Source organism: Cervus elaphus, chromosome 7, assembly GCF_910594005.1.
Source record: "Cervus elaphus chromosome 7, mCerEla1.1, whole genome shotgun sequence".
NCBI classification, from domain to species: domain Eukaryota; kingdom Metazoa; phylum Chordata; class Mammalia; order Artiodactyla; family Cervidae; genus Cervus; species Cervus elaphus.
The window spans coordinates 23855935-23876284 of record NC_057821.1 but is presented as its reverse complement, the minus strand read 5'-3'; the positions used below and the strand labels follow the sequence as shown (position 1 = coordinate 23876284).

The 20350-nt window shown below is 44.8% G+C and overlaps 1 protein-coding gene across 10 annotated transcripts in view; it reads right to left on the bottom strand.

Moving 5' to 3' along the window:
• Positions 1–505: 505 nt before the first annotated feature.
• TFAP2B (transcription factor AP-2 beta) overlaps positions 506–20350 on the bottom strand; it is a 31940-nt gene continuing 12095 nt past the window's right edge. For 4 of the 10 annotated variants that reach the window (XM_043907697.1, XM_043907701.1, XM_043907705.1 and 1 more), the window contains 6 exons: positions 19524–19584; positions 11812–12031; positions 10138–10256; positions 7856–7997; positions 4748–5007; positions 506–3704 (listed from right to left, as the gene is read on the bottom strand). In XM_043907697.1, the coding sequence (XP_043763632.1) occupies positions 3643–3704; positions 4748–5007; positions 7856–7997; positions 10138–10256; positions 11812–12031; positions 19524–19584 (864 nt within the window). In that variant the 3' untranslated portion in view covers positions 506–3642. Of the gene's footprint in view, positions 5008–7855; positions 7998–10137; positions 10257–11811; positions 12032–19523; positions 19585–20350 lie in introns of all 10 variants that reach the window. The other 6 variants (XM_043907702.1, XM_043907704.1, XM_043907700.1 and 3 more) reach the window with 4 other exon arrangements.

The window sequence follows — 20350 nt, the reverse complement described above, 5'->3', positions numbered from 1 at the left end:
CCACATCCCAAGGTGTAAGGCACAGGAGCCCTGGTCTGGTGGGCTACTCTCTTGCACCATCTCCTTCAAAGAACATCATGCCAGAATGCCATCTCACTAGCAACAAGAGGGGAGCACCTTCTTTAACTTGGACCCAGAGATCCATAGTGCCTGGGACACAAAGTCTTTTAGTTATCTAGGAAGTAAGTAATTTGACAACCTCATTTTTTGAAAGGGCAAAATAAGCCAAGAGATGCAACTAACATGAGCTTTTATTCCAAATTCGGTGAGAAACAGGAGAGAATAGTGTCAATTTGGAATTTTAAAAAGTCAAAAACACCTTCTAGTGAAAACAAAAGTGTCCATTTTTCTGAGAAGCAAAATTTATTGTATTTATTGTAAGGAAAACACTGCCTGTGTTTATATGATGGAGTGGGGGACAAAAAGGAAACCTCCTTGGCTGTACTCTTTCTGTCTGTAGAATTAAACAGTATGTTCAAGAAACTGAAGATGAAAACACAACAAAAACACAACAATCTTTTTATTTATGTAAATCAGATCAACACTGGACAATAAACCAATTTCTACCCATTACCATAACAGCTTGTCTATAAAGAACAGAAAAATTCAGAGAGGATTCTACCTAGGGTCAAGCGGTTTTTTTTTTTTTTCTTTTTACCACCCATTCACAGAGGTATAGATTCACAGATAAATAATCCCAAACTACTTGCTCGCCATATTTACACATTCCCATTAAATTAAGCATAAATAAATATATACAAACTTAACATGGATACCCTCCAGAGCACTTCTCCTGAAGAGTCAATAGATTGATATTTCTCGATTGTGTGTCAAAAACAATGTTAGTGAGAGACCAACTCAACAGAGGAGTCGATTTTGGCATTTCAAGAATAGTGTTCATTCTACTTTTAAAAAGAAAACAAAACGAATTTTGTTATTTTTTTAACCCTATAATTTAACATACATCGGCACAGGAGGGGAAACACTGTTTGGGCTCTTGAGGCAACATCAGATGTTTTAAGGTTTTTTCCTTTCCACATAATGTATTATGCATACAGAATATCAGATGTGATGACAAGTTGTCTATAAACACACTAAGTAGGAATGAGTTGCCCTTTTAGGTAAGGCTTTGTACCAGAGGAACAGCGTGTAGATAAGTTGGGGGTTTCAGCTTTTCCATTCGAACAAAGTTTTCATAGGATCTAAAATAATTGCTTGAGAGAAAGTGGTTTCCTTGGCCAAAGAAAATAAAACAGCCATGTCTTTGAAACTTTGAAAGTGGAGAAAGCTAAGGATGCGGTGCCAGAGAGAAGGAAAGAAAATGCAAGCTAACTGCGAGGGAGAAAGTTACCTTCCCAGTTTGGGAGAGAAGTTAATGATCACTTGGATGATGAAATCCTCACCCAGAACAGCCCTTCTTTTCTCTCTTTCTCCCAGAAGAGCCACCATACATATAAGAGGAGGCAGGATTGGACAGACGATGATGGTCAGAAGACCTTTAGAACCTCCGAAGGAACTTACAGAATGGAAAGTGTGAAGGCAGTGCTGCCATATCCTGACTCTTCCTACCTTTTAGCTCTTACTTTGGGACCGGGCACTTAAGAGGTTTGGATAGTGTCTTAACAGGGTAGGGGTGCAGGGGAGAGCTGCGACTCACCTGTTTAGTTTGAAAACAAGGCTCAAAGGGGCTTGTTTTAAACGTTTCCCTTGACTTAAAAGGCAAACTCTTGCGTTAATCCCAATGTTTATTGATTTATGGACCCAAGGAAACCAAATCTTTTAATAACTCAATTATCAGATAAACGTAGCGGGCCTAACGAAAGCAAGGGGGGCGGGAGTCATACATGAAAGAAGAAATGAGGGAGGGAAAGGGGGCAGCGGGCTCTATCCACGTGTGTGGGGGGTGGGGTGGGAGGCTGCAGGGAAGCGATGCCGAGGGCTCTATTCAGCCCGGGCGGGAGGAACGCTCACAGAGAGGGGCGAAGGGCGACGGAGGAGGCTGCGCAGCCCAGTAAGACAATTCCTACCCAAGACCCGCCTTTAGGAGCCTGAGGGTGGAGAGTTTTCGTCCTGGCAAAGGCGGGGGAAGCTTCCAATCCCCTGGACATTTCTAGGCCACTCGCCCTCGGGGAGCAGGCGCCCCGGGCGGCCGCTGGCAGCTAGGGGCTCGGGGAGCACTGAGACCCCTCTAGCCTGCAGCCCGCGGGGCGCCGCCCCATTACCTACTGGAGCACCGGGCTTTCTCGGTCGCCTTAGCCCTTAGGGTGAGACCGAGAGCGGGAAGGGCCCGCGCGGCCCGCGGCCCCTCCAGCGGCTGATTCTATGTCCTCAACACGACTGGGCGCGAGTGGCCCCCACGCTCTCGGGACCTGCACAGTAAGAGCAAGGCGCATCCATCGCGTCTCTCGCACGTCACACGCGTGGGGCGCGTTGCCCTGCAAGGAAAGGAGACGATGGTTTTCAGTGCGGTTTCTCCTTTCTGCCTTTGGCAATCAGAATACGTCTTATGCAAGCGGCCAGGCCTTCGGACAAAGGCTCAGGCTTCTAAGCTAGAAAGAGATGGCGCATCTACACGCTCCCGGCCTTTGTACTCTTATCAACTCATTTATGGCTGGGCCCTGCACATCCAGAGGTCCTCAAAGGAGCTGACAGTGGATGGGCTGGGGTCTGACATCAACCGTTGCTTGGGCCCTCCTGGGGACCTGAAACCAGGTCCCTAACTCCCTCCCCCATAAACAGGTCAACATAAAACTTTCAGCAGGTCCCTAAGTCCCACCCTTCAACCTTCCCCCTCCCCAGGCCAAGGCCCCAGGGGCACCGGCCTAAGAGTCCCAGTGGGTCCTAACTGTAAATCCTGCAGAACAGACCTCTGGAGCTTTATCTTCAAGAGATGCTGCAAAGGTCCTAATGCCTACTTTGTTTAAAGAGATGCGTTCATTCACACTCTATTTTAGAGATCTATCTCACCCACTTATACCCCTGGGGATTTCCCACTGCTTTGGGGATGGTGGAGCAATGGATTTCAGATCTTATTTCATGATAATGCTCAGGTGAAGCCCAAGAAAGGAGCTGGGCTGCCAGAAGTGAGAGATATTAAGTGCATGAGACTTTATCCACTGGGAATAGCCCCAGTGTATCCAGACGGTAACATTCAAAGCTGAAATACATCTCCTTTCACTTTGCATTATTTTACCATTATTGTCGAAACAAGTGCATGTCCGTTGGGGTGGGGGAAGGCCCCATTTATAAAGCATCTTGTAAGAAAGCAATTGCTGCTGAAACACAGGAGCTTGCACCACCCTTCTTCCCAGGACCACTCAACCACTCGCAAAGCTGCTGCTTTTCCCGAAATTGCCAAAGAGCCCAAGGAAATGGAATCCATTTTAAAGGCGAGTCAATAATGTTAAAATATTGGGCTCCAAGAAGCCTTACTCCTCTCCCCTAAAATTCATTTAGCAGCTTCCCACTCCTCCGGAATTCCGTGATGAGGTATCTGTTAACAACTAGACTGAAAGCTGCTTCAATCTCTTATTGGCCACTTTCTAAATTATTCCCTTTGAGCTTCTTTAAAGAAGTGCACCTGCAGAATTCTGACACACAGGCTTTGATTAAAAAGGGATCGGATTTTTTTTTCTCTGTACCTTATAGATTGTGTAGGAAGCCCAAGTCCTCTTTGAAGAAGCTCATAAACCATGCGGGCAAAGCTTTGGAAAACAGAAGAGAATGAAATGGTACATACCCCTCCGAAGGGATTACATACTAATCAACGTATTCATATTGTGTTTTGGTTTTACTATTGTTCTTAAAATTGGTAGATGACAAATAGGATAACAAATGCAAGATGCTCTGTAGGCAGATGCCAGCAAGGCTGGGAACTAGTAAGGTTTCTGAAAGCAACTGATGATGAGTCTGAATCAACTTATTGGTCCGGATTTTCCTCGGCCGCGGGAGCCTCCGCTAGGCCAGCCGGCCCGAGAGCTGCAGCCACCGCCTGCGTCCCCGAGGGTCCCCCCGCCCCGCCCTCCCTCGCCCTCCCTAATTATGCAAACGGCCCGGGAGCTGGGGCACCGGTGAGTTAAGGACGCGGGGCGGGGCGGGGGCATCGAGGGGACCGCAATCACCACACGCCTTTTCATCCCGGAAGATTCCTGTGACAGCCAGAGGGAGGAAGGGCAACGTAGAAAAGGGTGGCTGGGAGAGGGGTGAGGTGAGGTGGAAAGGCGGGGACTGCCAGTTTCCTAAAAATATATTAAAAATTTAAAAAGTTCGTGCGTCTCAGTCAACCAGCTCTCAAAGCACTGACACCGACAAGGTTTCTCCGATTTTCTTCCAATAAGTTAGCGTTTTCTCATGTTTAGTCTTATGTTTATTTTCCAAAGGGGAAAAAAATCATGTTTTTATTATTATTATTATCAGTATTATTAAGCTCGAAAGAACCGAAGTGGAAAATCCGGACGGTGGTCTCCAAGTGTATCTTGAAATAGACACTGAGAACCGATACTGTTGCTCCGTGGTACGCCTCAGTTTTTTTTTTTTTTTTTTTTTTAAGTTATTTAGTTTTGTTTTTTAAAATTTTGATTGTATGTGTATCTACCTAATATAATTCTTCCAAAGCCAATCCAATATTTTTAAAGCTAAAATTAAAATTTGTTTCTGTTTTCCTTTTGTATTTAAAACATCTTTCCTTTTTTTTTTTTTTTAATTTTTCATTTCCTGTGTTTCTCCTCCTTGTCGCCAGTTTTACTACCTGGGCCTTCCCCAGACGTGTGCCTGTTAGTGGTGGTGTTGTTCAAGAACATCTTGTCCATGCCTTTGAGCGCCTCGGTGAGATAGTTCTGCAGGGCCGTGAGCGCGGCGCAAATGGCCGGGGCGCCGAAGCCATGCGTGATGAGGCTGAAGTGCGTGAGGCAACTCTGGATCCCCGGCTCCAGGATGGGGCTGGGCCGGCTGTTCCCGATCGGAGTCCGGTCCTGAGCCAGCAGATCCGTAAATTCTTTACAAAGTTGCCTGCAAATGGGGCAGGAGAGGAACAACAACCACAATAACAAACAAACACACACCACCCTCAGCGTCGCTGTCATTGGCATTAGAAAGGAGACGCTCACACAAGCCCAGAGGCGCCCGGTCACCGGAGAGCCGGGGAGCGAGGCTAATGTGGGCGATTCCGCTCTGTTTCCTTTCCCAGCGCTCGGCCTTCTCGAGCAGCTGGGACTGGAAGGAAAGCGGGGGTGGGGAGGTGAGGCACCCCTTCCATCCCAAAGCCTGGCCTTTTTGGCAGCCCTCTCCCCTGCCCATCCCCCCCCCTTCATTATGCAGGAAACTGCATAAACCCCGCTTTGGGAAAATCGCTAGGCTTTTAGCATTTGATTTGGAATATTCAGTCATTTTTAGCTCTTACCTGACAGTTCTTTTTAAAGCCCTTTCCCCCTCCTCTCTCCTGCCTCTCCAACCTCTTGGCGATCAGGCTCAGAAAGCCCAGAAAGATTTAGGGCCCTGGGCCACAAGCCTGTCCTTCTCACAGAAGCAGATTGCTGGAGCTGTGCATGGCCCAGGGCAAGCAACTGTTTATTCCATGAGAGAATGCTGATTCCATTCAAAGCAAAAAGCTGTTTACCTGCAGTATTTGAGAAGGGAGGTATTCCCACCACCACCATCTCCCCCCTTTTCCCCTTTCTTTTAAAGTGTAGGCTACAGAAGATCTTTGTACAACAGGATTGTTGTCCATATAAAAGGAGTCCCACACTGTTTAAATAAAACCTAAAAGTAGATGGTTAAGACTCCAGGGAGGGAAGATTTTTATTTGTTGAAGGTTTTTAATTCCTCAAGGTACCCAAATCTCCCAGCCTTAGAAATCTTGCATGCTTAACTATGGGCTGAACTTACTTGAGAAATTTTTAATATAGGAGATGGACAAAAGGCCATCTCCTGGAAGGCCCAAGGGCTTGGTTCACCGTGGTCAGAGGCATGGCATCCCAAAGGTCATAGCCTTTCACAGACTGGCAGGCTTCTGTCAGCCTGCCTCCACCTGGTCTCCAGGGTGGTGAGAAAAGAAAAACTACACAACTCCAATTCCAGGCCTCCCTGGGACAGTCTGACACTCGGTGACACCCGGCCTGGCCAACAGATGAATAGGGCCAATGCCTGGAGGCTCATGTGAGTAACTCTGGGGCACCTATTCCAAGGGGATTACACCCAGGAGAAGTAACAGCCAAAGGAGACAAAAAACACCTCCTCCCCCACCTGCAACAGCCAGAAAAGGGTTTTGGTTTTAAGACTGATGGGTAGAAGACACTACCAGGCGTGTGCTCACTGGTTCCTCTGTTCAAAATGCAGGCATACATCATCCCAACCAGGAAGAAACAGGTAACAGTTTTGACCTAAATAGGGCAGTTTCTTAAGTCAGAGGTTCCTAAGAATCACCTGTAGGGTTCAAACAAACACATCCAGGCCTCCAGCCTCACCCTCACCCTCCCCGAATGGGTTCCCATTCAGGGAGCCTGGGGCTAGGTCCACGAATAATTATCTTGGAAATGCTCCCCAGACGATTCTGATGCTCACCTCAGGTTAAGAAATGCTGGCCTAAGAGAAGCCACAAGCACTCCTCAGGGAAACCACAGAGTTGTTTGTGAAATCCTGTTATCTAATTTATCCAGTTTGGCTTTATTTTTTCCCCAAAGTACCTTTACTCTTTTATAAAGCACCAACAGTTCCCCTGCCACTAGCCACCAAGGGCAATAGGTGGGAGGGCAATTTACTGACAAAGATCTATTATATTGCTAGTTAGTACATCAAGGAAAACCTTCTAAAAAGAGGTGGGTGCCAGGTTTTGATCATTGGAAGGGATGGTTAAAGGCTTTCCTGAAGTTTGTACTCATTACCAAAGTGCCAAAAAGGAAATTCTGAACTGCGGAGAACAAATGCTTAGAGTCAAACATTTTAAATCTTCAAAGCCCAAACTGGGGTCTGTAAGCAATTAAAGTTCTGGGACATTAATATTTTTTGACCCTGCGGAAAGGGGCAATCAAATTCCAATCACGTCTCAAAAACATCTGGACAAATTTGAGCAAATGATTTTTCAGCCTTCCATATATTTCTTTAAATTACGCTGTCAACGGAACAAACCGCGTCCTGGAGCACTAAATAAATGAGCGCCGCTGCTTGCGCCGCGCCTGCGAGAGAAACGTGCGGGTGCACGCCGCGCCGCCCACTGAAGGCCTGAGCCGGCCATAAAACACCAGCAATATGACATCGAAGCCAAAGACAGGAGTAAATCAAATAAATAGAAAACCCACTGTAAAAGTTCAAATGAGCTCTAGACCTAAATTTAGCCAGAGATTTACTAGTTTCCCCTCTGGAGTTGTAGTAAATTCTACGTCTGTGGAAGATGCCAAACAGCAACGTTGGAAAGAGAGTAATTAGAGCTGGGGGTAGAGATGGGTACACGTGGGTGACATACAGACTCCCTGAGCGAGCCACGTGGCTGTGTGGGGAGGACAGGAAGATGTGCAACCTGGGCAGAAACAAGCACCCAGGGATGCAGGAAAGAACTGGAATAAGGCCCCACCCCGAAAAGGTCTGCCTGTCATCCCCAGGGCTGGGGATGTGACTTGTTAAGCAGCCTGGATTCAGATTAACAAAGCCATCCTTCTCAGAATCTAGGAAACAGAGAAGGCTGACACAAACACACAGCCTGTAATCAACGCTGAGGGGTGGGCACGCGCAGGGGGGCGGAGCTCAGAGGGCTCCCTACCAGCAATCCACCGGCTTTCCGCCACTGAGCTGGGAGCTCCCACCGCCTCCTCCCAAGCGAGGTGGCTGCGCAGGTTGGGAGTAGGAACGAGTTTAGGACACTCACTTGGTGGCCAGCAGCATATTCTTCCGGGAGTGCAGGTCACTGGGGTCCGTGTGCTGCCGGTTCAAATATTCAGAAACAGCTTTGGCGGGAAACTCTGTTTCGCAAATATACCCAAAATCCCGAGCTAAATGAACAGCTTCTCCTGAGAAGACAGGCACAGAGGAAATAATCAACACGCAAGACCATCCCAAGATCAGGAGGTGTTCCCTGGTCTATTGTTATTGTTCACAAAACAGGTCAACTCTTGGGGGCAGTAGCAAAGGTGGGACAGATGCCCAAATGAACATGGTTCTCAGGCCATGATTAAAGTTGATGGAACAAACTTTGTTCCTGCTGCTCCTTCCAGCCTCTCCCTGATCACACTTCCAGTCAAATCCTAGCTAGGCATCCCCTGAATAGTTTTGGGTCTCCCACACCCCAGCCCTGGAAAGGTGGGCCACTTTCGGGAGCCACCTTGCAATTGCACCTAGACAGACAGTGAACTGAACATTCAAGCCAGATCTGCCCCCCGCCCCTTTTTTAAGCATCTAACATGTTAACACCTGCTTTAAATAAAATTTAAGTCTTCCTAACTTTTGTATCTTCCTATAATAACTAATATATACAAATATAGATCCCTGTGTGCCTATGTCCACATATATTAAAGAATATGTAAATCATATATGGATCAGTGTCTATCCAGCAATGAAATATTTATTCTCCTTGTCAGTTTCCTGCTAGTTAGGTTTCAGGTTTCTCCTCTTCAGAGGTTCTTGCCATCATTTTCCTAGTTAAGGACTTTCTACTTTACAAAAGATGACAGAGCAGCTATAGAAAACCTGGACAGCTGAGAGACTCCTCAGTTTATGTGGAAACCCCTTTCGAATAAAGCATTATTACCCTTTAAAAACACAGCCTTAGGGGTTCAAGGGAAGATTTGAACATAAAAAAGAGATATGCTGAATTATCCCACAGCCACATTATTTGTAAGGAGCATGACTACTTTTAATCATCATTAGCATAGTAACCAAACACTTCCGGCTTACAACATCTCATAACACTGAAAACTGCCAATGGAATATTGGCATTTCAGTGGGTTTTCCAGTTCCTTTCCTTTTCCACCCAAATCCCTGTCTTGGGCTGAAATTACCTTGACTGCTTTTCAAAATGAAGATTGTGATTTTAGCAATACGCTAAAGGGCAAAAAGTAAAGCCCCCAGGCTGAGAGGCAACCACTAATAAGTGTGGTCTGGAAATTTGGTCACCTCTGCCTCTAAAGGGTAAGTTTGGGCCAGGCAACTTTACCTGAAAGATGGCAAAGTGCAATGCCTGTCAATGTGATGACTTTATGGTTGCTGCCTAAATATTCTAAGATCCCCTCTCCAAAAACTAACTCTCCGAAGGAGTGTCAGAATATCATATCCATAAAAATAGAAGAAGAAAACAAAACCTACATGTTAGACTATAGAGAAAATTCTACAACTTCCTCTATTAGGCCCTTCTGGCTGTATTTCCTGTGCCTTCCACAACCCACAAATTCAAATGCAGATCCACTTGTTCTAGACTCTGGAGAAGATCCTCTTTATTACATACCATAAATATCATCTCCAATCCCAAAATGATGAGCAAATTAGAATGTGCTTGTTATAAGTATGGGCCTTTAAATTTACAACCAAAGATCATACATAACTCCCCTCCACGTTTCCTAACTCCTCCCTCCCATTCCCCTCATCCCCAACCCGTATTTCTCCTAGGTCACTGGTCTTATGAAGCTCTATTTCAATAAATCCCAGGTAATCAGCGGGAGATAGGGGCCCTGGAAGTGACATGAGTTTTAAAATAACCATTAGAAAAAAAAATAAAATAACCATTAGAGGTCATGAATGCAACAATAATTTCACAAATCAACAGTGTATTTACTACTACTGATGATTCAGAGGTAAAATTTGGGAAGGAGAAGGGGTATAGAAGGGATTAATGGTTACAGAGTTATTCGTGAGTTGTATAGAGGTTGTTTCAGGTACCATGTCCTCCACCTGGAGGCACCTGCACTGGCTTGGAAGCCAGACCTGAGCACTCTCCAGAGCTCAGGGACCCTCGCACACATCCCTTGGCCTCTGGACAATTGCTACTCCCTCTAAGTAAAAAGACCTTTGAACTTTTCAAGCAAACGCTTGACATCCAACTCATAAGGGCACAACAATTGCAATGATTTCCAGTTAATCATGAAACGTGTAAAATGTCAGCCTTCAGCCAACAGTTAAACTCTGCCACTTCGTGAAATGGCCACTCGTCTTGCTTACCTTCCACCAGGGAGGTGAGTAACGTGACATTTGCTGCTTTGCGTCTGCCCGCGGGTAAATTCAAACCGATTTTTTCTAGCCTTTCTCGCAAAGATCTCCCCCCATTTTTCGATTTGGCTCTGAAATTGCAAGAATTAACATTCTGATTAACCTCAGAGTGTTCCTGAAACAAAGTTTAGATTTAGCAATCTAAAGCCCAGTGGAGCTTGAAGAGGTTTTAACTTGAGGTTAGCACTTTTTTTTTCTTCCTTTTGGTTATTTGCTGATAGTTTGCTGAGGCTTGCTTAATTTCTGCAATACAGAGCATAAAAAAAAATTGTGTCCTTTTCTTCTATCTCATGAGAATAAAAAATGACACCAGATGGGAATAATTAGGGTGTAGGTTGTGGGTCCAGAGAAGGTAGAAGCTGCATGTGCCCAAGCCCAGCTCCTTCCTGGTCATGGAGCCAGAGAGGTGAGCTGAAGTCGAAACCGGGCAAGTACAACCTTGCCGAAAGACGAGAAGAACTGGGTGGTTCAGAAAGGAGAAGGCTCAGCCTGAAACGGGTGGGCTTTCAGAGTAAGAGGTCAAGAGTCACAATAAAATGGAGTTGGGTTAAAAGGGGAAGGAAGACTGAAACAGGAAACTAATGATGATGTTAGCAATCATCATAACAATAAAACTAGCACCAGAGGAGTTTAGTTACATGATACGCACTTTATATTGATCATCTCACTTAATCTCATAGTAAGTTCCATACACACACACCCTCAATTCCTAGGGTTGATTGAAAGAAATTTCTACACTGTAGAGCTCAAAGGACTCATGTGAAACTGAACTACAAAGTAGAGCAGAGCAAAAGGACTCAAAGTGAAAAAAGTCTGTGGGTCACACCCTTACTTCTTCCCAATGATCCCCCTTTATGTGCTAAGGTCTGGGCAAAAATACAAGAAAAAACCTACTCTGACTTCTCTTCCTGTGCTGTTCACCCCGCCACTTTTAGGGAAGAAGGGGTTTCAACTCCCAAGATAGGCTAACTTGAAAAGGTCATGTCATGCAGTGTGACACCTTCATATCGGAGGCACTAACCAAAGAGTTCAGGTGTTGGCAGGGACTTTTGGGGAGGCTTTGAATCTTAAGATAAAACTCAACTCCTCCCCAGTTTCCAAAAGGAGTCTATGGATTGTCTTTCTCCAACACTGGGGAGCATGTGAAAGGCCCTAAGAATACCTGTCTATACTTCTAAAATGGTGTCATTGTTATTTTTGGTAGTGGTACTGAGGAAAGGAAGTCACACAAGTCTAGAATAAAGTTTTTCAAACTGCGGCGCACAATGCATTAGTGGGACAGGATCAACTTGGTCAGCCGCCAAGTGCACTTTAAAACAAAATAAGAGATCAGAGAACATTGCAGGTGAGAAGGGGGTTGCTCCATGATACTCCTGTTTTAGGTAAGTGTGTGCAGAGTTTGGGTCCCACTCAAGGTAGAGAATGCCCCGAAGGATCCTGGGAGTGGAAAGAGGGGCGCCGGGTACACGGTGGGGAAAGTGGAAGGTCCCCAGGCCCGCAAGGCGAGCGGGAGGGCGAGGCGGCGCGAGCTGGGCGGGGAGCACGTGGTGGAGGCGGCCGTAAGCTACAGGATTCGGTTGCTAGGCAACCGCGCGGCATTAAAAAGTGGTTGAGGTGGTGGGTTACCTTCTGAGGACGCCGCCGAGGAGAGACGCATTGAGGCATTCGGGGGGCGACAGCCGTCTCTGAACTTCTCCCACAGTTACTTTGTATTTTGAAGTTGAACTAAGCAGAGACAAACGGCCTGGGACCGAGCAAAACACCTCGCCGGTGTTGACGGACATGCCTCCTAAGAAGCCATCTTTATTCATCATCAGGGAAGTCACAGATTTGGGAGGAACCGGAACTAGAGAGAGGGAGAAAAAATATGCCATAAAGGTGACCGGGTTTCGATCCTCGTGACCGCCGATAGAATGAATGTGTCGCTGCCTGCGCAGGGGCGAGGCCACAGGCCAGGCGCCAAGAGGAAAGCTGCAGGAGGAAGTGTTTGTTCCCGTGGTTCCGCGGTGCGTTCAGAGCACTGTGTACAAACAAAATGCAAAAGCCATCACCTCTGGAAACTTACCCCAAATGTGTGGACATGTGAGAGTGGCTTGCCACAGTCCCGCTCACTACACAAATCAGGAAAAGCACGCAACCCAGAGTTTGGACTGTGCTGTGAAGCCAGACAAATGGGATTCCATTACGTGTTGGCTGTGTGACCTTAGACATCTCACTAAACCTCTCTGAATCTTAACGTCCTCGTCTGTCTCCTGATAATCACATTTGGTGCTGAAGCCTGAAGGCGATGCTCCCTACCAGTGATATAAAATAGTAATACCAATGGTTTTATGGGAACCCTTCCCTCCTCTCCTATTTGATACAAATCCGTGATCATCACTGGCAAAGATCAGCATGGTGAGCCCCATCAGTCACTCTGCCCAAGAACAGCCAAGTAATAATACCATTAAACTGGGGCAGTTGGGCCCAAAAGAGCTGCTCATTTCTCTGCAGTGGATCCCAGTTTTTGCTATATCCTAACAACAGATTCATTTAGAAATGAACCCAAATGCTCCTCTCCAGTGAAAGCAATTCCGCAGTGACATGAATTTTGTTTACAAATTAACGTAAAGCACCCGGCTGGTGATTGTTTGGAGCAGTTATGATTTACAACAGGTGCCCTGATCAATCAACCAATCACTCTAATTCATGTGAGCGGCGGTCTTGCCTTGCCCCAGTTGTTTCATTTCGGCAAGTAATTGATAACAAACCGCACTCAAGGTATGTTTTATGCAGAAGTTAATAAGAGCTGACAGCTGGTTGCCACTGCTACCCAGGCGCATTCAGTCTCTTCAGCCTGTATTTCTGTTTAATTGTGTTTCAGCGTCATCTGCACCTTAGGAGGAGGCGGGGCTCGGTAGAACCAGAGGCTGGGAGCCAGGAACAGTGAACGGTCAGCTTCCCAGTTCCCTGGCAGTCTCCCTCCCTTGGACTTCTACATGGCTGATGCCCATTTTCTTTCTGCAGGCCCCTGGGCAGGAGACGCTCCCTGCTGGCTTGCCCTAAACCTTAGCTTCTTCCATGGGGGTCTGAAGCCCCTCAAGCACCTCTCCAGTGATCACTAGGCCAGGGGACTTATTGAAACATGCAATGTTTCTGGCATGAAAAAGGATGCTTCCATTCTTCCTTTTTAATAAAGACTCTGTCTCACTCTATAATCCTAGTAAGAGAAAGATACGCTTTTTCTTCTCTCTGGAACCTAGAACCCCACACGTCAAGCAAATTATATAACCTCCCTTGACTAAAACAGACTAACCGCCCTGAGTGTTCTCGAAACAGCTTATTCTCTCTACCATAGATCCCAGCATTCAGACCTTCATGGTATTTTAGAGACTCCTAAAAGGCAGGTCTCAAATCTTCTATTTCCTATAAATTGCATTTGGCTCTTTACAAATGCCTGTAGAAAGGTCTTTCTTGAGAAAAGTGGACAGGGAGACAAGCATTGCCTTTTTTCTACTTCTTATAGACATTTTAGAGTTTCTGATCTGTCTATATAGTCTCTCCCAGGGCTGAATGAATGATGTCAGGTAACCAAGTGAATATTCTGCACTGTCATGGTGGTGGGGCAGTTACAAAGTGGGGTTTCTTCTTTCTGATTCCCTTCATCACACTCAGTAAAGTGCTTCCCATTTGAGAGCGAACCAATGCAAATTCGAAGTGTATTAATTAAATGTGAGTAAAGTACAGATTTAAAGTCACTTAAAAAACAATGATTGGGGTGGGAACAACCCTGTCATTTAATTCTCTTACACAATATCCACATCTATTGCAATATGCCTTTTTTGTTCACTGCTGTTCTGATTTCTGTATTTCAGATTCATATGCAGGCACTATAAGCAAACAGTGTATGATCATGGTAACCTTGAAAAACTTTTCTGCAAAATACAGATGGCCCTTTGTAGTTTTAATATGGTATGAACTATAGAAATAAGTTGTATAAAAAGCCTCATCTTTGATATTCAGCAAAATTTAAAAATTTAAATCCTACTGTATTTAGAAAGATAATTTAAACAGAACCCCCCCCCACCCCCCATGGCCAAGCAACTTGAAAATAGTAAGTTAATTCCTATTTACCATACCGGATAACCGAATATCTGCTGAGAACTGGAATTTTGCCTGCTTTTCACAGTCCCAGGTGCCAAATCTCTTGAAAAGCCAGGCCTTTTGAGACATTTTATAGCCTGCCCTCAATTTCACTATTGTTAATTGCCTGATTTACCTGACAAGAGCAATTTCCTTTGGGGCATGTCCATAGCTCCCTCCCAAGGACTGTACCTTTTTGTATATACATTATCACCTAAATATCACCCACCCAGGCAGCATCCCTCAGCACACTGCTGTCTAGAGGGAGAAGGAAGCGGGGAGTGGTGATATTTCTTCACTCCCCTTCTCCCCCCACCCCCGCCCGACAAGACTTTGAGCAGACGCACTTCAGGTTATATTTCTATTTTTGAATTTCAGTATCAATCTTGTTCATACCCTCCTCTCTCTCATCTTCAGGTGCTAAACGCTGGCCTCTGAATGGTCTCCTAAACTAGACTCTGCACGTCTTGTCTCACACTCTTCTAAGTCCAGCCTACTGTTAGCATCTACCTTCCCCTCCACTCTCACACCTGCTTTCCTCAGCTGATTAACCCCATATTTTATTCTCTTTGTCTTTTCCCTTCTGCTTTCCTCCAGCTTATCAATAAACCCAGGGAGCAACAGGACCCGGTTGATTTGTTAGTAATTATGAGCACACTGCTCCTGCTCACGGAACCCAGAGATGACTAAGATAGGTTTAAAGCGACAGCAGGAAATGGTAAGGAAATGGAGCATAGCAAAACTCAGCGTGAAGCTTTCAGTTCTTTACATGTTTACAATTTTCTGTGCATACATTAAAACTGGGTGGGATTTTTTTCCCTCTTCAGTTCTCAGTTGGATAGTGTGGCCAACTTCTGGATGTAACACCCACAAAATTTGCCCCCCTCCCTTATAACTTGCATTATATGGGGGCAGAAGAACAGAGGTTTAAAAATCGATCAATATTTCATTACAGGGACTGGAGTTTAATTTGAGAGAGTGGAAGGAAAACCGATTGGAGAAAATCTTATTCATTAGTGAACGCTATAGAGCCAAAGTGTTAATAAGCTAGCGTTTCATCTTTACTCTTTACACTTAAGTATGAAATCACAGCTCTGATATCTTTGTGTTTGACTGGAGGCACGTTTTCTGTGGTTCTGATCTGTTGGTGGGAAAGAAGAAAGAAATGAACCCATCTAATGGACTGAAGCCTAAGTCCCTCTGAAAGGTGCTCAGACTCAAATATGGAAACTACACCCGGAAGCAGCAAGAGGTGGAGCATTGCTTGAAATAATTATTTCTCACCAGCAGATCACCCTTTTCCTCATACTTAGATTGTTTCTTATCTACCTGGGGGCTAAATGTTATTCCATATGTATATAAGAGCATGTGTATAAATATGAGCACTGAAATCCTAAAGAAAAAAACATAAAAAGGCTTCTCACAGAGAAAGCCAGAACATAAGGAAACTACGAACATCCTGTGTTGGATTCCTTTAGGGGCAAAGCCTAAGAGGCTGGAAACTGAGTTGGATCCCATCATTTGACTCGGGTGTGTGGGACCTTGAGAAGTCATTTGTCTTCTCTTCATCTCAGTTTCCTCACTGGAGGGTGGGGGTAGGAGTTGGAGAAGAGTATCTAACCCTTCCAGCTTTGAAATTCTATGAACTCTGATTACTCCCTGTGTGGCTGGAATGTGGCTGAGAGCCTCTAGTTGAATAAAGGCCGATGGGGACCCAAGTCAGCTCTGAAAACGTGAACCTCTCCCTTTGAGAGGAAACTCATAGCCTTCTCAGAGGTTCTGACAGACTCTGGGTGCTTTGACCTCCTATGTCAGAAGGGGGAGTCTCAACAGAACCCCTTGTAATTGAAATTGGCAATTTCTCTATCTCCCACCATACCCAGAGAAAATCCACACCAATCAAAGTGTTTATGTGGGGAAGGGACCAGAACTAACAGGAAAAAAGTGGGAGAGAACCAAGAAGTTGAACTGAAACTAACCAAACAGGATATCCCTAAGACCAGTGAAAACGCCCCATCGTCACAGCACTTGGACCCTAGACTCCAGCCACGCCAGTCATTCCAAGATATCCCAGCATCATTTTCTGCTATCTAAGATGTCCAGTCGATTGCATATTGGCCTCTAATTGCACCAAAAACTTTTTCTGAAAGCCTAGGTGAGCCTTCTTTAGGTTAGGCTGGTAGGAGAGTGGCAGTGATCATTTATAGGAGCTGGGCACCACCCCACCCCCTGCCCGGCCCAGATTCCTAATCTTAATGGAACTGAGAGTTAAGAATGATTTTTTAATGTCTCGTTGGATTTTTAGACTGTTAATGTACCGAATCCTTCTCATTATTACTTTATTGATTGCTCATTGACCAGCCCCCTTCAAATCGTATTAACCACCCTCTGCCGGTTTAGATTAGGAGAGTTTAAAAAGCACCTTTCATTACTCCCCCCGCCCCCAACTCCTGCAATGGAGTTGAGACTCGCTGGCTTAATGGGAGCTCTAATGGGGCAGCTAAGAGGAGAGGGGCCCCAGTCCCTGCCGATTGCATTAATAGCTCAAAGGGGGCCAATACAGAAAATTAGCCGTAAACGAGCTCTGGAGATCTTCAAATGAAAGAGCCATTTATCACATTGGCTACCTTCACTCCACTCGTTTGCTCTCTCTACTGGGAACAACTCATTTCCTCTTAACTAAATTACTTCAGAAATGTCAGCTAAGCCCAGATAGCAAACATAACCAGAGAGCTAGCCTACAATCAAGGGGGCGATATCAACACGGGCACAAAACTGGACAGGGTTAAATTTTAGGACGGAGACCTTGCATAATTACAGAGACACATGCAGACACATAGAGATATATATCCTTTATGTCTAAGTCCTCTCCCTTAAATACACACAGAGGCACAGAAGCCTAAACCTGGGCCAGTTGCTGCCACTTTATTAATAAGGTAGACCTTTAAAAATCTCTCTAAAAGCCCATTAGAAAACAAACAAAGCAACCAAGTCCCTTGCCAGTTGTTGAAATTTAGAATATTTCATCCAGGAAACGTTCTCACCTCCTCTTTTATGAAATTAATCTCTTCCTCATAAAGGTGGGGGAGGGGCAAAGACGGGAGACCAGAGGGCAGGGACAGAGCTAATGAATCCATAACCTTATTTTAAGTGGTTCATAGTGATCTAGAAAAGTAAATCAACCACTTACTCCACTTTTGCCCATGGCTCTCTAAAGATAAAAATATAGTATTAGGATCTTTTTGTCATGTAATAAAGCAAATACCTGAAATATTAAATAATGGACTTGACCTCACACTTCATATTCATACCACACTCCTTAAATCAATAGACTGACTGGGGTGCCACTTAGATGTGTTAGGCTGTGCATTTTTAAAAAGGTTTACTATTTAAAAAGTAGTCCATGTTTCCAAAACCAGAAACTGCCACCTTAGTCAACATTCTCTTTTTCTTATTCCTGGAGATCCTCATATATACATACATATTCACATTTCACTGACAGACATACACAAGCCCTGAAACCAAAGCATCCCACATCTAAGAATATTTTCAGCTCCATTTTTGTTAGGCAAGTTAAGTTCCAAATATTTTTATTGGCCTGACTATTAATAATATTCTGATTGGTCGTCAGTTGGGCATGCCCCACCACCAGCCCCGATGCTGTTTCAGCCCCCATAGAGAACTCTGAGCTAAGGGGTTCAAGCTTTCCATGAAAAGGGACGGAAACTAGAAAAGAAACCAAGAACGCCAATGAAGAAGCGCCTCTCCTCCTCCCCATACTACCACCCCGTCATCCCATTAACCAGCAATTAACCAGAAGAGAAGACCCAGGAGGGAATGGTGAAAGTGAGCTGTCAGTGCACTTGCAAATCCAAGCGCAAGCCCAAGTGTCCCAGCAAACCCAAACCCTGGCATTAAAAACCCGAAACGATACTATCTAAGGAAGAGTCGGAAACATTTGGAGGAACACTTAGATACTTTTACCCCAAACCCTACTAGTCTTCTTCAGGATATTACATTCAAAAGCCAAATGGCATCACTTCAAGTACAGCCCCCCCTCCTCACCTCCCACCTCTCCAAGTGACTTTTTCTGCTTTTGTAAGAGCAGAAAATTGAGCACACCTCATCCTGCTTGCAATCCTTCCTTCACAACCGTCCTACTCTACCGGCTTGACTCTGCATTACTTTTCAAACCATCCTTTTCCTTTTCATTGTTTTTGTGAATGTCATCTGGCTCAAATGAATCAGAAGTGACTGCAGCTAGGAATTGTTGACACCAAACAGAAGGACAGGCCTTCTCCAGCATCGATTAAAAAAGGGTTACAGTAGTTAAAATTGTAGCTCCAAATACCGGTTCTTGCGATAATTAAAGATTGCACTGTTTACACATTCAAGCTCCTAAATTTGTGGCATGTGAGTGACATTCGGGCCTTTTGGCAGCCACACTAATCGCCAAGCATTCTCTCAGTGACTGTCAGAGAAGAGGGGGGGAAAAATTAAGCAGCTGCAATACGCCCGAAATGAGTTATTGTAATTACATTTAATTAGTTTAATTAGTTAATTATTTTGCTTACAGCTGTACAAGAGACTGCAAACATTTGTTAATATCACATGCCCTTTAACAGTATGGGGTGATTCCACAGTCACACTAAATCATGAATGCATATGTAGGAAGATTGAGAAATGTTCAGAGGCCAGCTCAGCTTCTCAGGAAGAGCATATTTAGCGACACATTTGGCACAGTTAAAAAAAAAAAATCTGAAGAAACAACTCGTAAAACACAGAGAACTGGGAACAAAATTACCACTCCAAAATACAAAAGCAAGGAGAGAAGGAGCTGCCCCAATGGCATAGGGTTTGGCTCAACAAACTCCAGTTATCAATGAAATAATTAGCTCATATTTTTGAAAGCAGTGTTTCCCAACCATACATAATGGTAGTTCAATTATTTATGATGTATCTAGGATTGCTAGCGAATGTACTGTGAGAAAAATGGCAGTGGTCTCTGTCTCTCTCATCAGGGTTTCTGCCTTCAGTCCCCCACCCCCATCCCTTCTTCCCAACAGGCATTTTCATCCAGATAGCCACTGTCCTATGATTGTGAACAAACACTGGTGTCTTATAAAACAATGAAGTCCTTAAAAGTGAAAATGCATCACAAAGACATGAATGCACGGGAAAACTTTGCTTACTTTGGGGAGGGGGAGAGTCCATACCTTTTTTTATGACAGACTGGTCCAATAGATTCATGCCGCTGTTATTGGCATCTTCAACTGACTGTGAATATAAAAACATCACTATTCAAATCGACTGGATATTAAAGAATCGCACACATAAATCATGTCATTCCAAACTGGAGTTTCTGTTATTTCCATTTATATTAATTCACAAAGGGAGGTTTTATTATTATTATTATTACCTCCAAATGGACACAGAAATGAAATTCACCCAAATTATAAATTCTTCCAATGGAAGAAGAGGAAAGAGGAAACTGTGAGAGGCATCTGGGATGCAGGATTGGTTTAGTGATTATATTAAACATAGATATTACATAGACACATAAACTTATATTATTCGCTCTTATGAATTGTGAAAATTTGGCAGCCGCTGAAGGATTTCCACCAATATTAGTCAGAGCTATGTCTGTTTTCTATGCTATCCCAGTGCATCTTAACCCCAGAGTCATTTTACAAATACATAATAGTTTACATTATAGGATTTTAATTAAAGTCTGAGCAATTTGGAATGGAATGCAAACAGCAACACATAGGAACACGTTTGCAGGCGGTCAGGACCGCACACCCACCGCAGTCCACACACATCTCAGTGCTGTGTGAGCTTCCTGCTGCAGGACAGTCCCTCGGAGGGACCTGCACAGTCTACGCCCCCTGCCACTGCTGCTGCCCAGCAAGAAGCACACCTGTTAGGAAGGCAGTAACTACAGACATGCACACTCACGCGCGCACACACACAGGATCTCCCGGTGAGCAGCACCTGGGTCATGGCAAAGAACAGTCACCTTCCTTGCCAGTTGCATTCCAGA